We start from the raw sequence: 20,278 nt of genomic DNA, 5'->3' as shown, positions 1-20,278 counted from the left end.
AAAAATTATGAAATAGTCCAGCTCTAATGGTAAAGATGACTGACTATATACTATATTATGTTGTAAAGGTATTTCCAGGTTTGTTTGTTTTGTAGCAAGAACAGACTAAAAACTTTAAGGTCTGGCGGTATATATCCGTGTTTAGGGTCAGGGGATATACATCAGTGTTAGGGAATTTGCCTAACATGCACAAGACCCTGAGTTTGAGCCTCAGTACCACAGAAACAAGCCAAGTTAGACTAGAAACAGCCTTAAATGAATTTAGCTTTGTACCATAAGATTGCCCATAGTATAACTGAACTGACTTTATTTGGTAGCGAAGTTTGGGGGAAACTAATGTCTTGTAATCTCAATTATGTGTGTGCTTTGTTTCAGATTTACTTTGGTTCAGAAACACACTGTTGAATTTAACCAGTTAGCTATGGCGAATTCGGAAGGGTCTGAAGCTATGCTGAACAGAGTCATGACGAAAGATAACATTGGAGTTGCAGTACTGCTAGAACTTCGAAAGGAATTGATTGAAATGTCATGTGAGTGATCGTTTCACTTTCGGTAAAATCGACAACCCCATTTCCCCCAAATTTAATAGTTCTGATTAGATGGCTTCAAAACAGAAATCTCACTGTGTGTTCAATGGTCTAACACCTAGAGAAATTCAGTGAGTATTTTTCTTTTCTAAAATATCAGACATCTTTTTTTCTACCGCAAAGATAAAGAGAAATCATGGCCCAGAAAAGTTATTGTCTTGAAAAGGCATAAAGAAGCCGGGTGGTGGTGGCACGTGTCTTTAATCCCAGTACTTGGGAGGCAGAGCCAGGTGAATCTCTGTGAGTTCGAGGCCAGCCTGGTCTACAGAGCGAGATCCAGGATAGGCACCAAAACTACATAGAGAAATCCTGTCTCGAAACCCCCCCCCCCAAAAAAAAGGAATAAAGATAAAAAGATATTTTTGAGACATTGAGGTAAATAGTAATTGAAATAAATGCTCAGGGATAAGAATTCTATATTGCTTCCATGATTTCTTGTCAGCAAGGGTGTTTGGTAAAGCTGACTTTTTATGTCAGTCTTCCTGACTGGTCTTGAGTGACAGCTTTTTTTAAAAAATTAAGAATATGGAAATAGTGACTTGGATGCTGAGAACTGAACTTCTATAACTTGTGGAATTTGGGATATTTAATGTAAAGATAAACCTAGTGACTGGGGATTGTGTCTCAGTGGTAGTACTTGCTGAGTATGCACAAAGCTTGGCCTCACTCTCTAATTCTGCAAAAACAAAACAAAAACCCCAAGAGCCAAAGAATTAATAACTGCTAAAGACTATATGTCTAAGAGAATTTAGATTCAAATACGAGAGATTTGATTTTGGATACCTAAAAACAACAGTCTTGGGCTATCTCTGTCCAAGTAGGCTTTATTGCTGGAACTGTCAAATAGATTTAGAGATAGAATTCTTGGGATTCAGTGATTTGGTAGGAAATCACTAGATACATCTTAGATTCTTTTGAGAAATTTCAGATGCTGTAAGAAGCTATAGACTGATGCAGAGTTTGTCTGTTTTGTTTTTACCTAATATAGCTGGAAAACCACATCTGGGAACAGAAAAACAACTTATTCTTGTGGCTAATGCTCATATGCATTGGGACCCTGAATACTCGGATGTGAAGTTGGTGCAAACTATGATGTTCCTCTCGGAAGTGAAGAATATTATTGATAAAGCTTCTCGGAGCCTAAAATCCAGTGTATTGGGAGAATGTGGAACTATTCCACTTGTGTTATGTGCAGATCTGAATTCTTTGCCAGACTCTGGTAAGAAAAGTAATATTTTATATGAATAGGTGCTTTTTGACTTTCCAAGTTTTTCTTTGTTTTATAAAAAAATTAGTATAAGTGCACATATACTAAGCACTTTCACAAATGCATGTACATGTCAAGGTTTGTGTGGGGATCAAAGAACAACTTTATGGAGTTGATTCTCCCCTTCTACCATTACCTACCTGGGTTCTCAATATAGAACTCAGGTAATCAGGCTTTTAGGATAAGTCCCTTCACCTGCTGAGGCATCTCACCAGCCCTGTAATGTATGTTTTTATAATCCAGAATTAAGTCTAAAGGAAAATTCATTTTGTAGCGCAGCCATGAACAGGGTTTACAATTTTTTTTAAGATGGTCAAGGGGGAAAGAGTATAGAAACCTAGGGCGGTGATGGTAGATACTGCTCATTCTTTCTGTGTGTATCTCCTTCCCTGATTCTTCACCCTTCTTTTGAGACTGGATCTTCGACTCAAGAACTCCTCCCTCCTGAATAGATAGAACCACAGGACACATGTCACCATACCCCCAGCTCTAGGCTGATAACTTGAAATAACTTGTTAAAAACAGTTTTTTTTTTTTTTGGTTTTTTGAGACAGGGTTTCTCTGTGTAGCTTTGCGCCTTTCCTGGAACTCACTTGGTAGCCCAGGCTGGCCTCGAACTCACAGAGATCCGCCTGGCTCTGCCTCCCGAGTGCTGGGATTAAAGGCGTGCGCCACCACCGCCCGGCTTGTTTTGTTTTTAAACCCTAAGACATTTGTAATTCAGGCTCTAAAAAGCTGTTAAGATAACTTCTTTGCGATTCCAGCCTGTGATAAAATATGATCACAGTTAAATTTGACCAACAATATATTAGAGAATCCCAAATTTTGTTTGTTCTGGTAACTTTTATAAAAAGTACAAAGTACATTTGAGGTAGAAATTAAGACCTTTTTATCACACAGATGTGGTGATCATAAAAAAGCAATGCTCTTGATTTTTGTCATGTAGAAAGATTTAAGAAGCCTGATCTTAAATACTTTTCTGTGGATAGTATAGAGAATCAACCAGATCCTTTTCAGTAGCAAACTCAGACCATCCATATGTGTTCCAGCTCTTTGATTGTACTGTTATCACACAGTGCTTTTGGACTTGCCTATGTGTATGACTGTACACCACCATGTTGATAGTTGATGAACTTGTTACTACATTATTGATATCACAGTAGATAGAGCCATGAAGAAGAAACTTAAAATGTGTTTTCAGGGCAACAAAAAGTCCCTGCGATAGCTAATTCTTTAGCTCCAGGCCATCATGCTGTTTGGGGATCACTGCGGCTGAACAGCTGAGGATTCTCTGACAACTTCTCCACATCTCTTCTGCCCTCTAGCTGCAAAGTATCGGAGGGATGGGGAGGATTCCTAATAGCATTGTGGGGAAATGTCTAATCTTGCTAAGTAATATAATAAAAATTAAATTATGCTTGTAGAGCCTACCTTATGGTTAAGAATTTAAGAAATAGTTAAGTTACTCTCTCACTTGATGGCATTCTGTTCCATAGTTTGGTAGTATGATAAGATAATGCATAAAACCCAAAAGAGCGTTGCATAGCCTTGTAGATAATTTGGGATATGAAGAAACCTGCATACTATTTTGATTGATTGTGATAAATCTTTTTTAAAAAGTGGAAATAATCTCAAGTTTAGCAGGCATATTCTAGCCAGCCGTTTGTATAATCATTGAAGGATTTGAGAAGACACATCTATTTGTCAGGTAGTTTTAAACAAAACAAAATGTAAAATATTTGGGTACTGTAATTACATAAGAATTAATTTGGGCCAATTATGACTAATTAAGAAAAAAAAAAATTTAGGGCTGGAGAAATGGCTCAGAGGTTAAGTGCCCTGGCTGCTCTTCCAGAGGACCCAGGTTCAATTCCCAGCACCACATGGCAGCTCACAACTGTCTGTAACTCCAGTTCCAGGGCATCTGACACCTTCACACCAATGCGTATAAAATAAAGTTAAATAAAAAAAAAGAAAGAAAAACATTTTAGAGAATAAGAACTTGTGTAGCTTTTTGAACTATTACATGCTCTTTTAAAATTATATTGTTTGTTGTGTAGTGTGCTTGACAAATACAAGTGCATTTCTGTCTCTTCAGGTGTTGTAGAGTATTTGAGCACCGGTGGAGTAGAAACAAATCATAAAGACTTTAAGGAACTGAGATACAATGAAAGTCTTACAAACTTCAGCTGTAATGGGAAGAATGGTATGACCAATGGAAGGATCACTCATGGTTTCAAGTTAAAGAGTGCCTATGAGAATGGCCTGATGCCTTACACGAATTACACATTTGATTTCAAGGTATGTCTTGAGATTGATAAGCTTTCAAAACCTTATTTTTTATTAGCAGGTCTTGTAACTTCTTAAGTCTTAAATACCAGTGTGTGTTCTGGCTGGAACTGAGTAGCCTTAACTTGCTGGCAGAAGTGGTCATTGCTCTTCCTTCTGTAGACAACCACGTGATTACTGTTAGTCTTTCTAGATAACCTAGCAGAATGTAAAGATATGTTTCATTTGTTTGACTCTGTAAAGGTGCATTGCTGTTTCACTTTGCCTGCCTATGTCACCTGATTGGTCTAATAAAAAGCTGAACAACCAATAGCTAGGCAGAGGAGGGATTGGTGGGACTGGCAGAGAGAATAAGTAGGAGGGGGGAATTTAGGCTCAAGGGAGAAGAAAAGAGGGAGAGCCAGGGGCCAACCAGGAAAGCAGGAAAAATGGGACATACAGAATGAAAGAAAGGTAAAAAGTCCTGAGGCAAAACATAGATAAAGAGAAACAGGTTAAATTAAGTTATAAGAGCTAGCTAGAAATGAGCACAAGCTGCTAAGGCTGAGCATTCAGAGCTAATAAGTCTCCATGTCATGATTTGGGGGCTGGAAATCCGAGAAAACCTGCTGCAACTGGTTGATTCTGCTGAGTTTGACTTGGGTGGGGTTGTTTGTTTTCTGTTTTTTTTTTTTAATGTGGCGCTAGGGGTTACACATACTACTGTTTCGTCAAGCTAGCAAATTGCCTCTAAGGATATATCTTGAAAACACTTGTGATTTTCTTGTTTTCTTGCTTAGGCCATAATCATTTTTATTTTTGTTTTTCAGGGTATAATTGACTACATCTTCTATTCTAAACCTCAGCTGAATACTTTAGCCATCCTGGGACCTCTGGACCACCATTGGCTAGTTGAAAATAATATCAGCGGCTGCCCACATCCACTTATTCCCTCGGACCACTTCTCACTTTTTGCACAATTGGAGCTCTTACTGCCTCTCCTGCCACAAGTTAATGGCATTCACCTTCCTGGCAGGAGGTAGTCAAGTACTTTCAGAGGACCTCAGATTTCCTTGTAAACTCATGAAAACCTGAATATAGGGGAGTGAGTGTGGCCACTAGGGATTTTCCTCAATGATCATTTAATTTTTCAGTCTGATTATTTGATAAAGGATATAGTATGAAAGCCAGGTGCTAGCAACAGACAAATTCTGAGCCCAGTATGCTTTATATACTGCTAGACAGGGACTGGTGTGTTTACACCTATCTTTTAATTTGTTACCAGTAATTTTCCTGTTCCTTCTCTCCAATGTATATTGTCATGCCTTGAAATAGGAAGATGTGTGAGCAGTGTACTGTTTGCACAGAAATCACAGCACTGTTTTCTGAGGCCAGTAGTCACATGAGAGACCACTCTTCCAGACTTTACTCCTCTTTTTTTTTCAGACTTCTTTGTAAAATGTAGAATTTGAATTTAGCCTTTATGGTTGTATATGATCCGCAGAAGACCTGATTTATGAAATTTTGTACTAAATAGAAAAAAAAAAAACAAATTTGAAAACAATTGTAAGCTATAAGGGGTTTTTGTTTTGTTTTGTTTTTTTTAATCCTGTGTCCTATGTTCTGAAGGCCAGCTGGTAACAAAGTTGCAACAGACTTTCTCTGCAGTGATTTGCACTGTTGGGGTTTTGTTAGCCCTTTTGTACTACTTTATTTTTAAATTGAGAACATTACTCTTTAAATGTAAGTTTGCTTAGATCTTGGGATATTTTCTTGGACCAGAGGCAACTTATGTATGAATTCCTGAATTTCTATGGAAACTTTCTACCAGGACAGATAAGCTGATCTATAAGCATTTATGGAATATGATAGTTGACATATGTACATTCTGGTATTTTTAAATCTTTAACTTTTTAAGTTAAAAAATTACAGCTGTTTAGGTACAGCTTCTAAGTCCTTTCTGAGACATTTTCTGTTCTGTCTCCACTGTGCCTGCCTAAATTTGTTCTCACCAAGCACTGCCTGTGCATGCAGAGAAAATCTGTGCATCTTTTATATTTTTTAAAAACTAACATTTGTGAGACTTTTATGAAAATGCTTTTGTATGAGCTGTGGCTTTTCCTCGTTGTGAAGCGTTGGATAGCACATTCTGGAACACGTTCTTGGGTCCTGGGTCTTTGCTCACAGACCCAAGCACTGCTTCTTGGTGCCATTGCACCCAGAGTACCACTATCATGTGTATTCCTTATTTTCTTATGTTTTTAAAAAATCATTCCTTTTTTAAAAGAAGAGTAATTTTCTGTTTATGAAGCAGTATAAATTAGATGCATTTTTCAAACAGGTTCCCTAAGACAATTGTTCGGATCATTTTTAAAGTGACTAAGGAATTTTAATGTCAACCAAGATGAAAGTTATACTGTACCCTATATTTTGCCCATAGTGCCATTAGTAGATTAGAAATTAAAGTCACCTTTAACTTTACAAAGTTAACTTGTATATGTTCTGTTCTCAGTCGTTGGTTCTCTCAAAATCAGATGAATTCAGAGGGAACTTGTCTGGCTGCTTTTGTTTCAACTGCAGGCAGTGGAGCAGAAGGACGCCGCGTGGCACTAAATGAACTGTTGAGTAGTAACAGTTTTATACAGAGACTGAGCCATTTTGGATGACTCAAAATTTTATGAGAAAACATTTAATTGCTTATGCTGTTTTTAAGAGGAAATAAAATTACATGCTGTTTAAATAAATGAAATTTTTTTTCTTTTTAAGAAATTCTGTAAAAGGTCTTGATCTTGAATCTGTCTTGGACCTTGTTTTTCCTTTAAGGTTTTTGTTTTGTTTTGTTTGTGTTTAATCTTAATTATGAAGGTGGGTTTGTTTGTTTGTTTGTTTGTGGGTTTTCTCTTCTTTCAAGTTACGTTGGCACCAAACACGTCCAGTTTGTAATCAACACTGGTGTAGAACCAGTACATAACTTCTAATGGCTTTTTGTTTCTTCTGTGTGTGTCTTTCTCTCTGTCTCTCTGTCTTTCTCTTGTAAAGTGTGAATATAAGATGTGTTTGACTTGATTTTCATAAATACTGTGTTGGTAGTGTGCATCATGACAATTTCCAGTGAGGAGGAACTGGAGCTGGTTGGACTGATGGGGCTGAGGAGCCACTTTCCCTGTGACCTGCTTAGAGAACCACAGGTCCAGAGAGCGTGGCGTGAGGAGCCGAGAAGAGCACTTACTCATTTTTACATTTGTTACCGGAAGATGTATTCTTTCCATGGATGCTGGAACTAGAGTGCACTTGTTAGATGCTAAAGGTTTGAGCTTTACACAAAACGTTTCATCTGTATTCATTACTGTCTACAATATATTTGCATTTGGGGGCAGCATAGTAAGATATAATTGCCTATTATGTCTTGAAGTACTTGTTTTGCCTCTTCTGGGCATAATGCATTCTGTGGGTCATTTGGACATCTCCACCTTGTTTAGATAGTGATAAGTTGACCGAGAGTGTAGATTTACAAGTATAACCTTCAAAAGAAAAATATTTTGAATCTATAGAGAATAAATGTTCACACCAAAATAGACTGATACTTTTGTTAAGCAAGGTTTTATGTTTTAAATGCTTTGTGTCCAAAATAACTTCCAAGAACCTATACTCCTTAAAATGCATAAAACTAGTCTGTTTTCATAATGTAGATTATTTTTGAAAAATTCTGTAATAAATATATGTAATGTTTTGCTATAATGTAATTTCAGTGTTCTTGCTGATAAATACATCTTAGTGTTTTACAAAATGTTTGGAATATGTTTCCTGTTCTAAAGATGAGAAGATTGGAGGCACTCAAATCCTTGTAAAACTTTTGAAGCACAGTTTACATACAGTACTGGTAATTATTTATGCTTTGAGAATTTAAATGTTCATTGAAATTAATTTATGGCATAGTATAAATTGAAGTTGTAGAAGTAAATTGTTGCTGCAACTTTAATAATCCCAGAACACAGGCAGAAGAACATCTCCAAGAAATTTGTTTTTGTTTGTACTTTGATTTGATTTGGTGACAACCAGGAAAGCTTATTTTGTATTAGCACTTTGAAACCTAAAGACATAATTAAATTGGGTAGAATGCACTTCTAAATCTTTAAATTATAGTTGAAACCTCTTAAGATTCCATTTTCCAATAACATTCATGGTTTAGAGTTCCACTTTTTCACTATTTAAACTACAGAACTCGTTTCCATCATGACTTTTAAGTTTGGTGGTCATGTCATAGGACAAAGCCAACCCAGGCAAGACAATTAGGAGTTTGTCTTGGGATGAGTCAGTCACAATATCCAGTACAGGTGTTGCAGATAATTTAGAGGACATAAGCAGGTGTCCTCCAACCGTAAGCAGTATTTTAAGATGTTCTCTTTGTTCCTTTTGGTTACATAAATCTTAAAAAATGGTATGTTGATGTAGTGTCTAAAATAGTCTTTATCCACAGTACATTATATTGTGTAATGCACTGGACTAACTCTTGTTTACCATTCATGTAACAAAACCCAGCACACTATCTGCACTAAGCTCAAGAATGTCACATCTGCATAGGCAGCTCTTTGATAAGGGTGATGAGAAGCTGAATTTACACCATATCAACTGGTGGTAACAAGGGCTTTTATTGTTCTTTTCAGTGGAATCTTCTTGGTCAAATTGTAACTAGCTAGTATTATATTTATATACAGGGTCTCTTTTCCTTACCGATGTATTTTCCTACTCATAGCCAACCAATAAATTCAATATCTGTTTAAAATATTTTAAAAGTGTAATTTGTACAGCTGTAGCACTGAGGCTTCAAAGCAGGTGTTAATCAGGAGACTGCACATTACAGTTCAGAGTCCTCTGGGGCAGGTTACAGCTCACCATTACAGGGGAGGAGTGAGTGGGAACAGGGCGTGGTGCAGTGAAATGGTGGGAACACCTTTTCCAATTGGCTGTGTTCTTCTCTGTGACACTCATCTTTGCCAAAGTTTAGTTTTATATTTAGGTTATAGGTGGTCCTTTTGCATTTAGGGTTGTTGTTGTTATATACCTCATGATATAAAAAAAATGGGCTCATGTTATGGAAGGACATTGACGTATATTTTAAATAAACACTTTTAAGTACAGTAGTAGACATTGTGTTGGGGTTATAATAATTATTAAAGGTCTTACTTTTACATCTCTAAATTTTATTGCATGTATAACCTTTAAACAGTTTGATTTCCCAAGTTTTCATATGTGGGCTTAGAGTTTAAAAACAAAACATGGATTTCCTTTTCAGAAATTACACAATTCTATTTCCATACTTAGAGGCTTGAGGCAAGACGATCATGGGTTCCAGTCTTCAGATGGAGTAAGAAGTACTTCCATAAACTTTGTGTACATGCTGAAAAAAAATGTTTAAAATCAGAAGACTGAAGAGAAAACGTTAGGATCTTAGAGTAAGCATATGCCACATAAACCTGATGTCTAATACTTGCTAAAAGCAATAAGTGTAAAAGTTAAGTATACTTTATACATTCTAATCAGTGGGCTTTTAGGTAGCAGTGTTAATGTATATCCAATTCAGATTTAAATTGATTTTAAGATAAGCTGTTAAAAATACTCCAGAGACTTTCTTTAGAGATCTTGTGATCTGCCTCTGCCTCCCTCCAGAGCGATGGGATTAAAGGCGTTCTCTACCACAAGTTTAACCTAACACATATTAGAAGAATAGGTAGGTATTGTAAAAGATAGCTCTTAACTAGCGTTTTTTGCAGATTTGGGGGCTGTTTGTAAGTACATTTGTCCCATCAGGTTCTAAGTTCTCCGAATGAGTATTACCTGCAAGTCAGTCTGTGTACCTAGGAAATGGGGAAACTGCTGGATAATAGTGATGTCAGAACCCTGTCTCCAGCACTTCTAGTCATGTGAACAAGATATCAGTGTTCTTGTTTTCTATGAGCTGCAAAGTCAAATCACTCTACAATCTACCCCATAGCTATTACATTTATTTTGGACCTGCCTGGACAAACTGCTTTTTTCTGCAAGTGTGACTGACCCAGGGCAGACTTCAACAGCTCTTACTGCCTCTATTCTCCAGGTTGCTCCAGAGTGAGTCTAATTAATAAGCCTTTGGGCTCAGACTCTGTGTCATTGATCTATCTTGTTGAATGATGAGGGTTAAGCTATTTTTCGTTGATGCTCATTTTGAGTTGCAGGTGTTAATAGATTTACAGGTACAGTCTCTGTGCCTTGTTGGCCCTTATAACCTGTTGCAGTAAATGCCACACACACACCAACGAGCAACTGCCTGCATGGGTTGAGAGGTGACTTTGTGGCTGTATTTTAAAGTACTGAGAACTTGTTTCCCAGATGAACAGCAGAAATATTAAATCCATTATGGACTGTCTATGGCCACTATGGGTGGGTTTGGCATATGATGTAGTCCAAGCTCATGGAGAGCGCTAGTAAAACAGCTGGGACATGATGGGAAGTTTGAACTTCATCCTGTGAGTGGTGTAATGAGCCACATGAAGAATTGAATGAGGAGCAGGAGATTTTTACTCTGGAAGCATTGTAAGCAGCACTGTGGAGGAGAGACGAAAGTAAAGAGACTACTCAGTGACCAACAGCTTCAGTATGGTTCACTTGGAAGACGATGAGCTGAGCAGTAAATGTCCATGCCACGCATACACACACACAAAATTAAACCTTGAAACAAAACAGCAACTCTTTGAAGGTTGAAGCAATCCAAGGATTTTAAATGTAGTTTCTTCTGTAAGGGATTAGCTCTTGGCCTTAGCCACTCATGGCTTTTAAGAACCTGAAACTTTATTCTAAACCTGAAATCTGACTCTGATGGGCACCGTGAAATAGGTTTTCTTATTTATGAAGCTTGATTTTTTTTTAAAAAAAAAAGATTTTTTTTTGTTTTTCGAGACAGGGTTTCTCTGCGTAGTTTTGGTGCCTGTCCTGGATCTAGCTCTCTAGACCAGGCTGGTCTCGGACTCACAGAGATCCGCCTGGCTCTGCCTCCCAGTGCTGGGATTAAAGGGGTGTGCTATTGCTGCATCGCTTAAAAAGAATTTTAATTAAAAAAGGAAAATCATGCCAGATAGTGATGGTGCACACCTTTAATCCCAGCATTCGGGAGGGAGGCAGAGGCTGGCTGATTTCTGTAGGCCAGCCTGGTATAGAGTGAGTTCCAGGACAGCTAGGACTGTTACACAGAAAAACCTGTCTTGAAAAAGAAAAAAAAAATTAAAATTTATGTGTATGTATATGTGAGATTCCTGACATGAAAGAGCAGCAAGTGCTCTGAACTGCTTAGCCATCTCTCTGGCCACTTGGCTCATCTTTCTAGGGTTTCTTGCATTGTACAAGGTAGGGAACTACCATGTTGTTGATCTATATTGCACATAAACATCCCATTAATTAGTGTCAGTTGAATTCTAGCCATGTATTGCTAAAGCCAAAGCGTTGTAAAGTTGATTTGAGTATTTTGTACAGATGGCACTGGAAATATCTAGTGTAGTAGAAGGGAAGTATAAAGTACAGTAGTACCTATGTGTGTTTGTATTAAGACTCCTTTTAGTTAAGTGTGGGCAAGTTAGAATCAGCTCTAATACAGAACTTGGGCATGCAGAGCTATTAATTACAACATAGTGAAAACTAGGTATGTCACAAAAAATCTGCATGGATGACAGTTTACTATAGTAGAATAAAAGAAAGGCTTTGTTATATAAATGGTAGAATAAAAGGCATATTTTCTCCAAAATGTGTATTATAATACTTTAGTGGTCAAGAAGGTAATGATGGGCAGTGGTTGGCACATGCCTTTAATCCCAGGCAGAGGCAGGTGGATCTCTGAGTTCGAGGCCAGCTAGGGCTGTTACAGAGAAACCTTGTCTTGAAAAACAAAAGAAGTAGATGATAATCATATGAAACCAGGATTTCCAACAGAAAGCTAAAAAAGAAAAACCCCAAGATGGGTTCCTAGGTCATCCAGCTTTATAAAAGAGCTCTTACTACACTGGAGGAGAATGGTATACTGGGTGGAAGATGACTTGTTAGGGAAATTTTTGTGGCAAAATGATAAAAGGACCCAAGTGTCTTAGGAAAGTGCAAGGTTTGCAGTTGGCCCAGCAGTTTCCTGTAAAGTACAAGACATTGCTAGTGCCACAGGTCAGTTGATTGAAGGGCTGGAGAGATGGCTTAGCAATTAGAGGCTCTTGGAGAGGACCTGGCTTTAAGTTTTATCCACATGGCAGTTGTCAACAGTTTAACTCCAGTTTCAGGGAGAACAATGCTTCCCAAGGACACTCATGCATATGGTGTACATACTGCCCAATTTACTCTTGATTCTGTCAGTTCTTCAGGTTAAAAAAAAAATGAATACCTAACCAAAAAAAGTAAGACTTGGCTGGGAATATGGCTCGGTGAGTAAAGTACTTGCTTCACGAGCCTGAGGACCTGAGTTCAGATCCATAGCACCCACATAATTATGTGCTGTCTATGGGAGCTGTCTGTATAAAGATACAAGTAGATTCACAATAAACAGATGAAAAATGTCACATAAACATAACTAGTTGCAAGTAGCCATGCCAGTCAGACAACAAATCATTACTAGAAACTAAGGGGCTGCTTGTAATGATGAGCACACCAGACCACAGAGCTCCAAACTAGGACTAAAGCCAACACGAGGGGAAGTGGGTGATTGAACAGTCAGACTTGAACACTCACGCTGGGCTGTCAGTGGCCAGCACCACCAGTTACTGTACAGTGTAACAAGGCTCCATGTCAAAAACAAAACTGGGGGGCTAGAGAGATGGCTCAGTGGTTAAGAGCACCGACTGCTCTTCCAGAGGTCCTGAGTTCAATTCCCAGCAACCACATGGTGGCTCACAACTGTCCGTAATGAGATCTGGTGCCCTCTTCTGGCCTGCAGGGACACATGCAGGCAGAATACTGTATACATAATAAATAAATAAAATAATTTTTAAAAAAAACTGGGCAGAATATAAGGTAGTAGGAAATTGAACAGTGCTGTAACCCAACTAAATCTAATAAATGTGTGAGACTAATAATAGAGTGCTTGTCTTTTCAACTGTACATGGAATAGTTTGAATTAATAGAAAATTTAGTCTATAGTTAGTGGCATGAAATTAAGTTGGGGAATTCAAGAATAAGTGGAACTTAACACCAAAATAGCCAGTGGATCAAAGAAAAGGGAAAGTAACATTCTCTGAAATGAATGAAAAAAAATTGAAGCAAGGAATGCAGTGAGAATAATGCATAGAGGGAAGTTATGATACAGAGGCATTAAAGAAGAAAACGGTTGGATTCCCGGTGCTCAGCCTGGCACCTGGCCATGGATCTCTGCATCTGCTTCTATCAGTCACTGGATGAAGGCTCTATGATGACAGTTGTATTCACTAGTCTGGTCACCAGAGCAGACCAGTCCAGGCACCCTCTCCACCATTGCCGGTAGTCCAAGGTGGAGTCATCCTTGTGGATTCCTAAGAACTTCCCTGGCACCCTGCCTCTTCCTATTCCCATGATGTCTTCATTTATCATGGTATCTCTTCCCTTGCTCTCCCACTCTGTCCCTGTTCCAGCTTGTCCCTCCCATTTCCTTATGTTCTCATCCCCCATTCTTTGCCCTCCATTAATCCCCCCACCTCCGACTCCTATTTTGCTCATGTAGATCTCATCTATTTCTCCTTTGCTGGGCTAACTATGTGTCCCTCTTAGGATCCTCCTTGTTAGCTAGCTTCTCTGGAGCTGTGGGTTGTGGTTTGGTTATCCTTTACCTTACGTCTAGTATCCACTTATGAGTGAGTACATACCATGTTTGTCCTTCTAAGTCTGGGTTACCTCACTCAGGAAGATATTTTCTAGTTCCATCCATTTGCCTGCAAATTTCATGATATTGTTTTTTTACTGCTGAGTAGTACTCCATTGTGTATATGTACCACATTTTCTTTATCCATTCTTTGGTTGAGGGGCATCCAGGTTGTTTCCAGGTTATGGCTATTATGAATAATGCTGCTATGAACATAGTTGAGCACGTGTCCTTGTGGTAAGATTGAGCATTCTGGGGCTGGAGAGATGGCTCAGGGGTTAAGAGCACTGGCTGCTCTTCCAGAGGTCCTGAGTTCAATTCCTAGCAACTACATGGTGGCACACAACCGTCTGTAATGACATCTGGTGCCCTCATCTGGCCTGCAGGGATACATACAGGCAGAACACTGTATATGTAATAAATAAATCTTTAAAAAAGGAAGAAAAAAAAAAAAGATTGAGCGTTCCTTGGGTATATGCCCAAGAGTGGTATAGTTGGGTCCTAAAGTAGATTCCCAGTTTTCTGAGAAATCGCCATACTGATTTCCAGAGTGGCTGTACAACTTTGCATTCCCACCAACAGTGGAGGAATGTTCCCGTTGCTCCACATCCTCTCCAATATAAGCTGTCTTCAGTGTTTTTTTTAATCATAGCCATTCTGACAGGTCTAAGATGGTATCTCAGAGTCGTTTTGATTTGCATTTCCCTGATGACTAAGGATGTTGAGCAATTCCTTAAATGCCTTTCAGCCATTTGAAATTCTTCTTTTGAGAATTCTCTGTTAAGCTCTGTAGCCCATTTTTTAATTGGATTGTTCCGTATTTTAATGTCTAGCTTTTTGAGTTCTTTATATATTTTGGAGATCAGCCCTCTGTCTGATGTGGGGTTGGCAGCGGGAGTCCAATCGATGAGAGAGAGGAGAGATTCTGTGGGCAGGGGATGTTGAGATCATGATGGGAAAACGTGTAGAGATGACCAGCCACACTAGTGGAAACCCATGAACTGTGGACTAATAGCTGTGGAGCCCCCATAGGACTAGACTAGGCCCTCTGGATACGAGAGACAGTTGTTTAGCTTGAACTGTTTGTGGGGCCCCCAGGCAGTGGGATCGGGATCCATCCCTGGTGCATGGGAGGGCTTTTTGGAGCCTAGTGCTTAAGGTTTGACACCTTGCACAGCCTTGGTGCGCGGGGGGGGGGGGGGGGGGCGCGGGGGGGGGCGCTCGGATCTGCCTCAGCTGAGTGTGCCAGGCTTTGCTGACTCCCCATGGGAGAACTTGACTTGGAAAATGTGGGGATGGGGAGTGTGGGGGGGGGGAAGGCTGGGGGGTGGGAAGAGGGAAGAGAGGGTGATTTGTGGTTGGTATGTAAAGTGAATAGAACATTTCTTAATAATAAAAAGAAAAAGAAAACGGTCTACTAACCAGACAAGCCAAAGCAGAAAGTAGGAAGGAATGAGAAGCAGAGCAGAGAATTGTGGAATAAGGAATAGAAAATGGAAAATAAAAATTGGCCTTTGTTGTGTCTTTGGAAAGATGAGTGAAATTCATGAGTGTCCAAGTCAGCAGAAGAGAAAAAAAGTTGTTACTAAAATTAGATACTAAAGGGACATTACTAACAACCTCACAGAGTAGAGAGGATTACTGTGGAATATTGTAGAATGTTACACATCTCAAAAAGGGTGGAGAGACTTAAAATCTGAGTGGATATATAACAAATAATGGTACTGAGTTAGTAATGGGAAATGCAAAACAAAAACCCCGTGGAAAGAAGAGCCTATGCCTTCTTATGATTTCACTGGTAAATTCCAACAGACATTTAAGGATCAATATTCATTCTTTTAAATCCTTGTATTTTGAAATTTTCAGTTCTTCAAATATTTAAAACAGGATGAGAACTTTTTACCTCGCCTGAGTCCAGTATTATTACCCTGATGCCAGAACAGATGAAGCGGGCTGCTGAGGTAACTTGGTTATGAGCATGGACTGCTCTTCCTCCCTGGCTGGCTGACTGTTCAGTTCTCTGTCACATAGACCATCGGGTGTTTCAGACAGGCAAAGTAACACAGCTTCACAGAGTTAAACAAACGCAACATAAACAAAACACACCTTAAAATATATTCTACAACACATAAACAATTTTTAAGGAAGGGAAAGATGCAGATAGATAACACCTGTGTGAATGGGGAGCCAGAATACTGCACACACTGTTAATAACAGTTCATTGTTAAAAACAATTCTGTGGTGGTGTGGAAAACAATTAAGGAATTAATATTGGGCAAAGGGGAAGCTGCCAGGTAATGGAGTCACAAAGTCCTCGGATGATTCCATGGTGTAAAGACCCTGACCCTGTGAAGACCCTTCAGATTTGTTCCCCCTTGAAGCCAAGCGTCCAGGTCTTTATGAGCTACACCAGAGAGCTGGTGACGTAGAAATACATAGATCCTTTGTCAGCCAGAATGCAGGCTTCCTCTGCCTCAGAGTGTGACCTCACAGTTCTTTGAGAGCAGTTCTCAGAAAGCCACTCAGCTAGGTGCTACCAGTTGCCAACACCCGACAGCTATGGAAAGGACCTCTTGAAGGGGAAACTGGGTGACATGTTGCAGCATCCAACACAGCGCACCCCTTTGCACTCTCCACACTCCTCAAATAACAGATCTGGGGACCAGCCTCTTCAGGATTATGCTGGTCGCATTTCCCCAGGAATCTGCAGGAGCTTGTCTTGGGCTTCAGTCCTAAGGTTTCTTCTAAACGTTTCTCATCATCTGGGGGGAAAATCCACAAGTTGAGGAGGGTAGCAGATCTGGCTCAGAATGGGCTCTTCTATCTGGTATAAGCCTGCCCACTCCCAGTTCTGGTGAGCTTCTGTAGTGTACAGTGTTCCCATGGCAACTTAGGACATGGTTATCAGACAATCTAGAGTCTGGACATGTTATTGTTATCCAAGGACATGTCAGAGTGTCCCCATCTGCTTCACCAGAGATGGAAAACAGTTCATCTTATTAGCCTTGGGGACTATTCAGACCAGTGTCTTCCACAAAGCTCCATACCCTTTGATGGTCGTAGGGGCAGTGTGTTGAAAGTGAGGTTCAAACCTCATCTGAGTCCAAGTGGCCTTTTCCTTTACTCCAGTTTGTGAGTTTATCACCTCCCAACACTGGAAAGTTTAAATCCCTGATGATTCTTATAGGAATGGAAAACTCCAAGCCCTGTGTTTTCGTGTAAAAGATCAAGTAGCTTCAGTTTGTAGGTAGTCAAAGAAGTGAGTGAAGCCCTTCCCAGGAAGGAAAACGCAGTTATTAATGAAGTTTACTGGGGTATTTCCCCTGATGCGGGTATCAGTGTCAGCATTCTATGGGGCCTTTCCATGAACATTAGGTTCAGACCATCACGGTCTCTTTGGTAGAATAGAGACTAGAGGAAATCGAAGAGACTGGGATATCTGAGCAAAGATACCAGAAACCACAGAAAATAAGAACACCCTCTCACTTCCTGCCCCCCACCCCATACACAGAAAGAGGCATGATGCTTTTGGCGTCCTCTAGGGATTGGCTTTGAGGCAAGAAGACATCAACTGCAAGCTGCTCTAGCCATGTTTATTAAGGTAGAGGGAAGTTGTGAGCAGTAGGGTTTCCATCTTTCATTGAAGAGTACATCTTGTCAGGCAGAGTCCTTCCAGGTTCACCTCAACCAAATGCTGTCAGGGCTCCCTGGAAAAGAAGCCAAGTGTGAAAGTGCCCTTCATTGCTACCAAGGATTGCTGAGGAGAGGACCTGGGCACCCGAGGTTCCTCAAGGCAGAAAGGCATGGCTGCTGGTTCTGGGGAGGGTTCCTGTGAAGCCCATGGGGAGGGGGCCCTAGGACAAGTGTCATGGCCTGCTGGCAGCCTGCGAAAGGTAGACCCTGACAACTCCTTGGGCTCTTCACAGGTTGGTTAGGATATGGCTTCCTGGAGCAGAACAGGAAGCAAAGGTTCCCTGATACAGACCGGGCTGCTTCCTATATGACTGTGAAGGTGACTAGGGAGGGTTACCCACCCACACAGGGAGGGAGAGCCATTCAGGGAAGATGCCCACATTACCAGCAGTGTCTTCACAGCCCCCACAGCCTCAGGGCCCAGCTCAGTGACACACTTGCTGGAACCCTTTATAAGGGGATCCACCGGAATGCCCAGGCTGGCCAGGATGAACCTCAGGATGCTCAAATGGCTTAATGGTAGGCTAGGCACAGCCCCGGCCACAGCCTCTACAGCTGGGGCAAGGGCAGCCACAGGTTCTGCCACAGGTTTGGCCACCGAGTTCACGAAGAAAGCAACACCTGTCAACACAAAAGAGACCATCTAAGGCCTTCTCAAGGATCCTGAAGACCCAACTCCTCCAGGGACAGCACCCAAGGGAGACTTCACAGCCACACACCTACTTCCTGACTGATGACTGCCCAGTGTCAAAGGAGACACCAACAGAGGTGAGGAAAGGTGGCCTCATCATGGGCCCTGGGAGGAGATGGCTGCTGAGAGAGCCATAGGAAGATGGGTAGGGTTTCAGAGTTGGGGACATTCCTACTCTGCCTTTATGAATAAGGGGACATTAATCAGATTTAGAACAGATGAGGTGGGCATTCTCAAGCCAGGGCTGGCCTTTGACTCAGTCGTCAGGCTGGTGGGTGGGGAAAAGAAGCCAAAAGTGAGTGGGCACATGAGAGGCAGCTGGAAGGCTTTGAAGGGCACAGGAAAAAGAGGAAACCCTTGAAGGGGTAAGTGGAGGAGCATCTGGCTTCCTCTGGAGGCATTTCTGCTAGAAAAGCTCCCGTCAGCAGCCTGGTGCACGAGAGTGGGAGACTATAGGGCGCAAAACAGCTGGAGCAGGGGCCAGGAAAGAGCAGGAACTGGCAGACCCTCCATAGGAGATGCCAAGCTCCAAGGGAACTCACCAGAGTCACTGAGCAGAGCCACACAGAACACTAGGAAGGTGGTGGTAAGCTTCATGGTGGAATGAGACTTAGAAGATGCTCCTAAGACACTCTTCTGGAGCCTGCTCCTGAGGGTCTCATATATCCAGGGGTGGAACCTCGCCCTTCTGAGAAATGTGTTGTTTGCTCAACTAATAGGCAGAACTTCAGCCAACTTCCTCCTCTGGTCAGTGGACCCTGGGAGGATTTCACATCCCACCTCAGCAGTCCTGGGGATTTCCTCTTGGCAGGGTCTCCTGAACTCAAGTGCTGGGCCTTTCTTCCTGAGGACGGGAACTGAGGATATGCTTTGTCTCCATAGGGCCCACCCAGGCCTACACCTAGAAACTGTGGTCTGATACCACCTCAACATAACCACAATCCAGGTCTAGGGCCCATGCTTGGTGGGAACAGGTTCCCCACGGGTATGAGAGGGCCGAATGGTTATGCAGGTTCTGGGGCTGGAAGCCTGAAGAGCACAGCGTAAATCAGAAGGTCCTTAGGACCCCACATCTCAATGAGCTATAGGTTCCTAGTCCCAGACTATAGAGATGTCACAGTGACAGTCTTCCCAGCTCCTGCTGGTCTGGGAGTCCCAGTGTGTTTGAGCCAGAAAGGAAAGCCTAGTAGCCTGGCTAGATGACCAGTCCTTACTCTTGACTACTTAGTTGTGCCATAGGTAGCTGCTGCTAAAAAAAAAAAAAAAAAAAAAAAAAAAGCGGGGGTGGGGTGGGAACCTGGGACATTTCTCTGTCTCTGAAATCACTCTCAAAGGTGGCAGATGAGCTTGGTGTATTTAGGGTTTCTCTGAAAGCCCTTTCTTCTCTGCTGCCTGGAGAAGTTAGCAGAGAACAAATCACTGATACTCCTCCAATTGGCTCATTAATGGGGAGATCTGGCTTCCAGTGCTTTGGAATGCCTCTATCACAGCAGATGAGGTGTGCCTTGGTCTTTGTGGCTGGAGAGGAAGAGTCTCCAGCTGCCCCCCAAGCTGCTGTGAAGACCTACTGTGGGCAGTTTTGCTGTGGGATGTCCTGTGTGCTGTAAAAATATGTCGCTATGACTGATTGATAAATAAAACACGGATTGGCCAGTAGCCAGGCAGGAAGTATAGACGGGACTAGCAAAGAGGAGGATGGGGGGAACAGGAAGGCGGAGTAGGCAGAGACGTCAGCGTCAGCCTGCTGTCCAGGGAGCAACATGTAAAGGCAACAGGTAAAGCCACGGAACACATGGCGACGTATAGATGAACAGAAATGGGCTGAGTTAAGTGTAAGAGCTAGTCAGTGGTAGGCCTGAGCTAATGGCCCAGCAGTTTAATTAATATAAGTTTCTGAGTGATTATTTTATTAGTGCTAGCGGGGACCGTGGTGC

The 20,278-nt window shown here is 41.2% G+C and overlaps 2 protein-coding genes across 6 annotated transcripts in view; one reads left to right on the top strand and one right to left on the bottom strand.

The window, feature by feature from the left end:
• The window catches only part of Cnot6 (CCR4-NOT transcription complex subunit 6), a 46,671-nt gene extending 37,756 nt beyond the window's left edge, over positions 1 to 8,915 (top strand). For 4 of the 5 annotated variants that reach the window (XM_059270418.1, XM_059270415.1, XM_059270417.1 and 1 more), the window contains exons 9-13: positions 376 to 530; positions 1,576 to 1,806; positions 3,953 to 4,155; positions 4,953 to 5,161; positions 6,635 to 8,915. In XM_059270418.1, the coding sequence (XP_059126401.1) occupies positions 376 to 530; positions 1,576 to 1,806; positions 3,953 to 4,155; positions 4,953 to 5,161; positions 6,635 to 6,788 (952 nt within the window). In that variant the 3' untranslated portion in view covers positions 6,789 to 8,915. Of the gene's footprint in view, positions 1 to 375; positions 531 to 1,575; positions 1,807 to 3,952; positions 4,156 to 4,952 lie in introns of all 5 variants that reach the window. The other variant, XM_059270419.1, reaches the window with a different exon arrangement.
• An 8,728-nt stretch (positions 8,916 to 17,643) lies between these two features.
• Positions 17,644 to 19,029, bottom strand: Scgb3a1 (secretoglobin family 3A member 1). Its single transcript, XM_059269911.1, has 3 exons — positions 18,887 to 19,029; positions 18,039 to 18,274; positions 17,644 to 17,667 (listed from the first exon to the last, which is right to left on the bottom strand). Exons 1-3 carry the CDS (start codon positions 18,939 to 18,941, stop codon positions 17,644 to 17,646), a joined length of 315 nt encoding a protein of 104 aa, XP_059125894.1. The 5' UTR covers positions 18,942 to 19,029.
• Between the last annotated feature and the right edge of the window lie 1,249 nt (positions 19,030 to 20,278).

This window comes from Peromyscus eremicus, chromosome 8a (genome assembly GCF_949786415.1).
Source record: "Peromyscus eremicus chromosome 8a, PerEre_H2_v1, whole genome shotgun sequence".
Taxonomy (NCBI): Eukaryota; Metazoa; Chordata; class Mammalia; order Rodentia; family Cricetidae; genus Peromyscus; species Peromyscus eremicus.
The sequence above is the reverse complement of the archived record's forward strand: the minus strand, read 5'-3'. Positions and strand labels throughout refer to the sequence as shown.

Coding starts and splice junctions, on each gene's coding strand:
- Scgb3a1 (XM_059269911.1), bottom strand. CDS start 18,941: ATGAAGCTTACCACCACCTTCCTAGTGTTCTGTGTGGCTCTGCTCAGT. Junction 18,275..18,886: donor GGCTCTGCTCAGTGACTCTG/GTGAGTTCCCTT, acceptor TTGTGTTGACAG/GTGTTGCTTTCTTCGTGAAC. Junction 17,668..18,038: donor GGGCTGTGAAGACACTGCTG/GTAATGTGGGCA, acceptor CTTCTTTTCCAG/GGAGCCCTGACAGCATTTGG.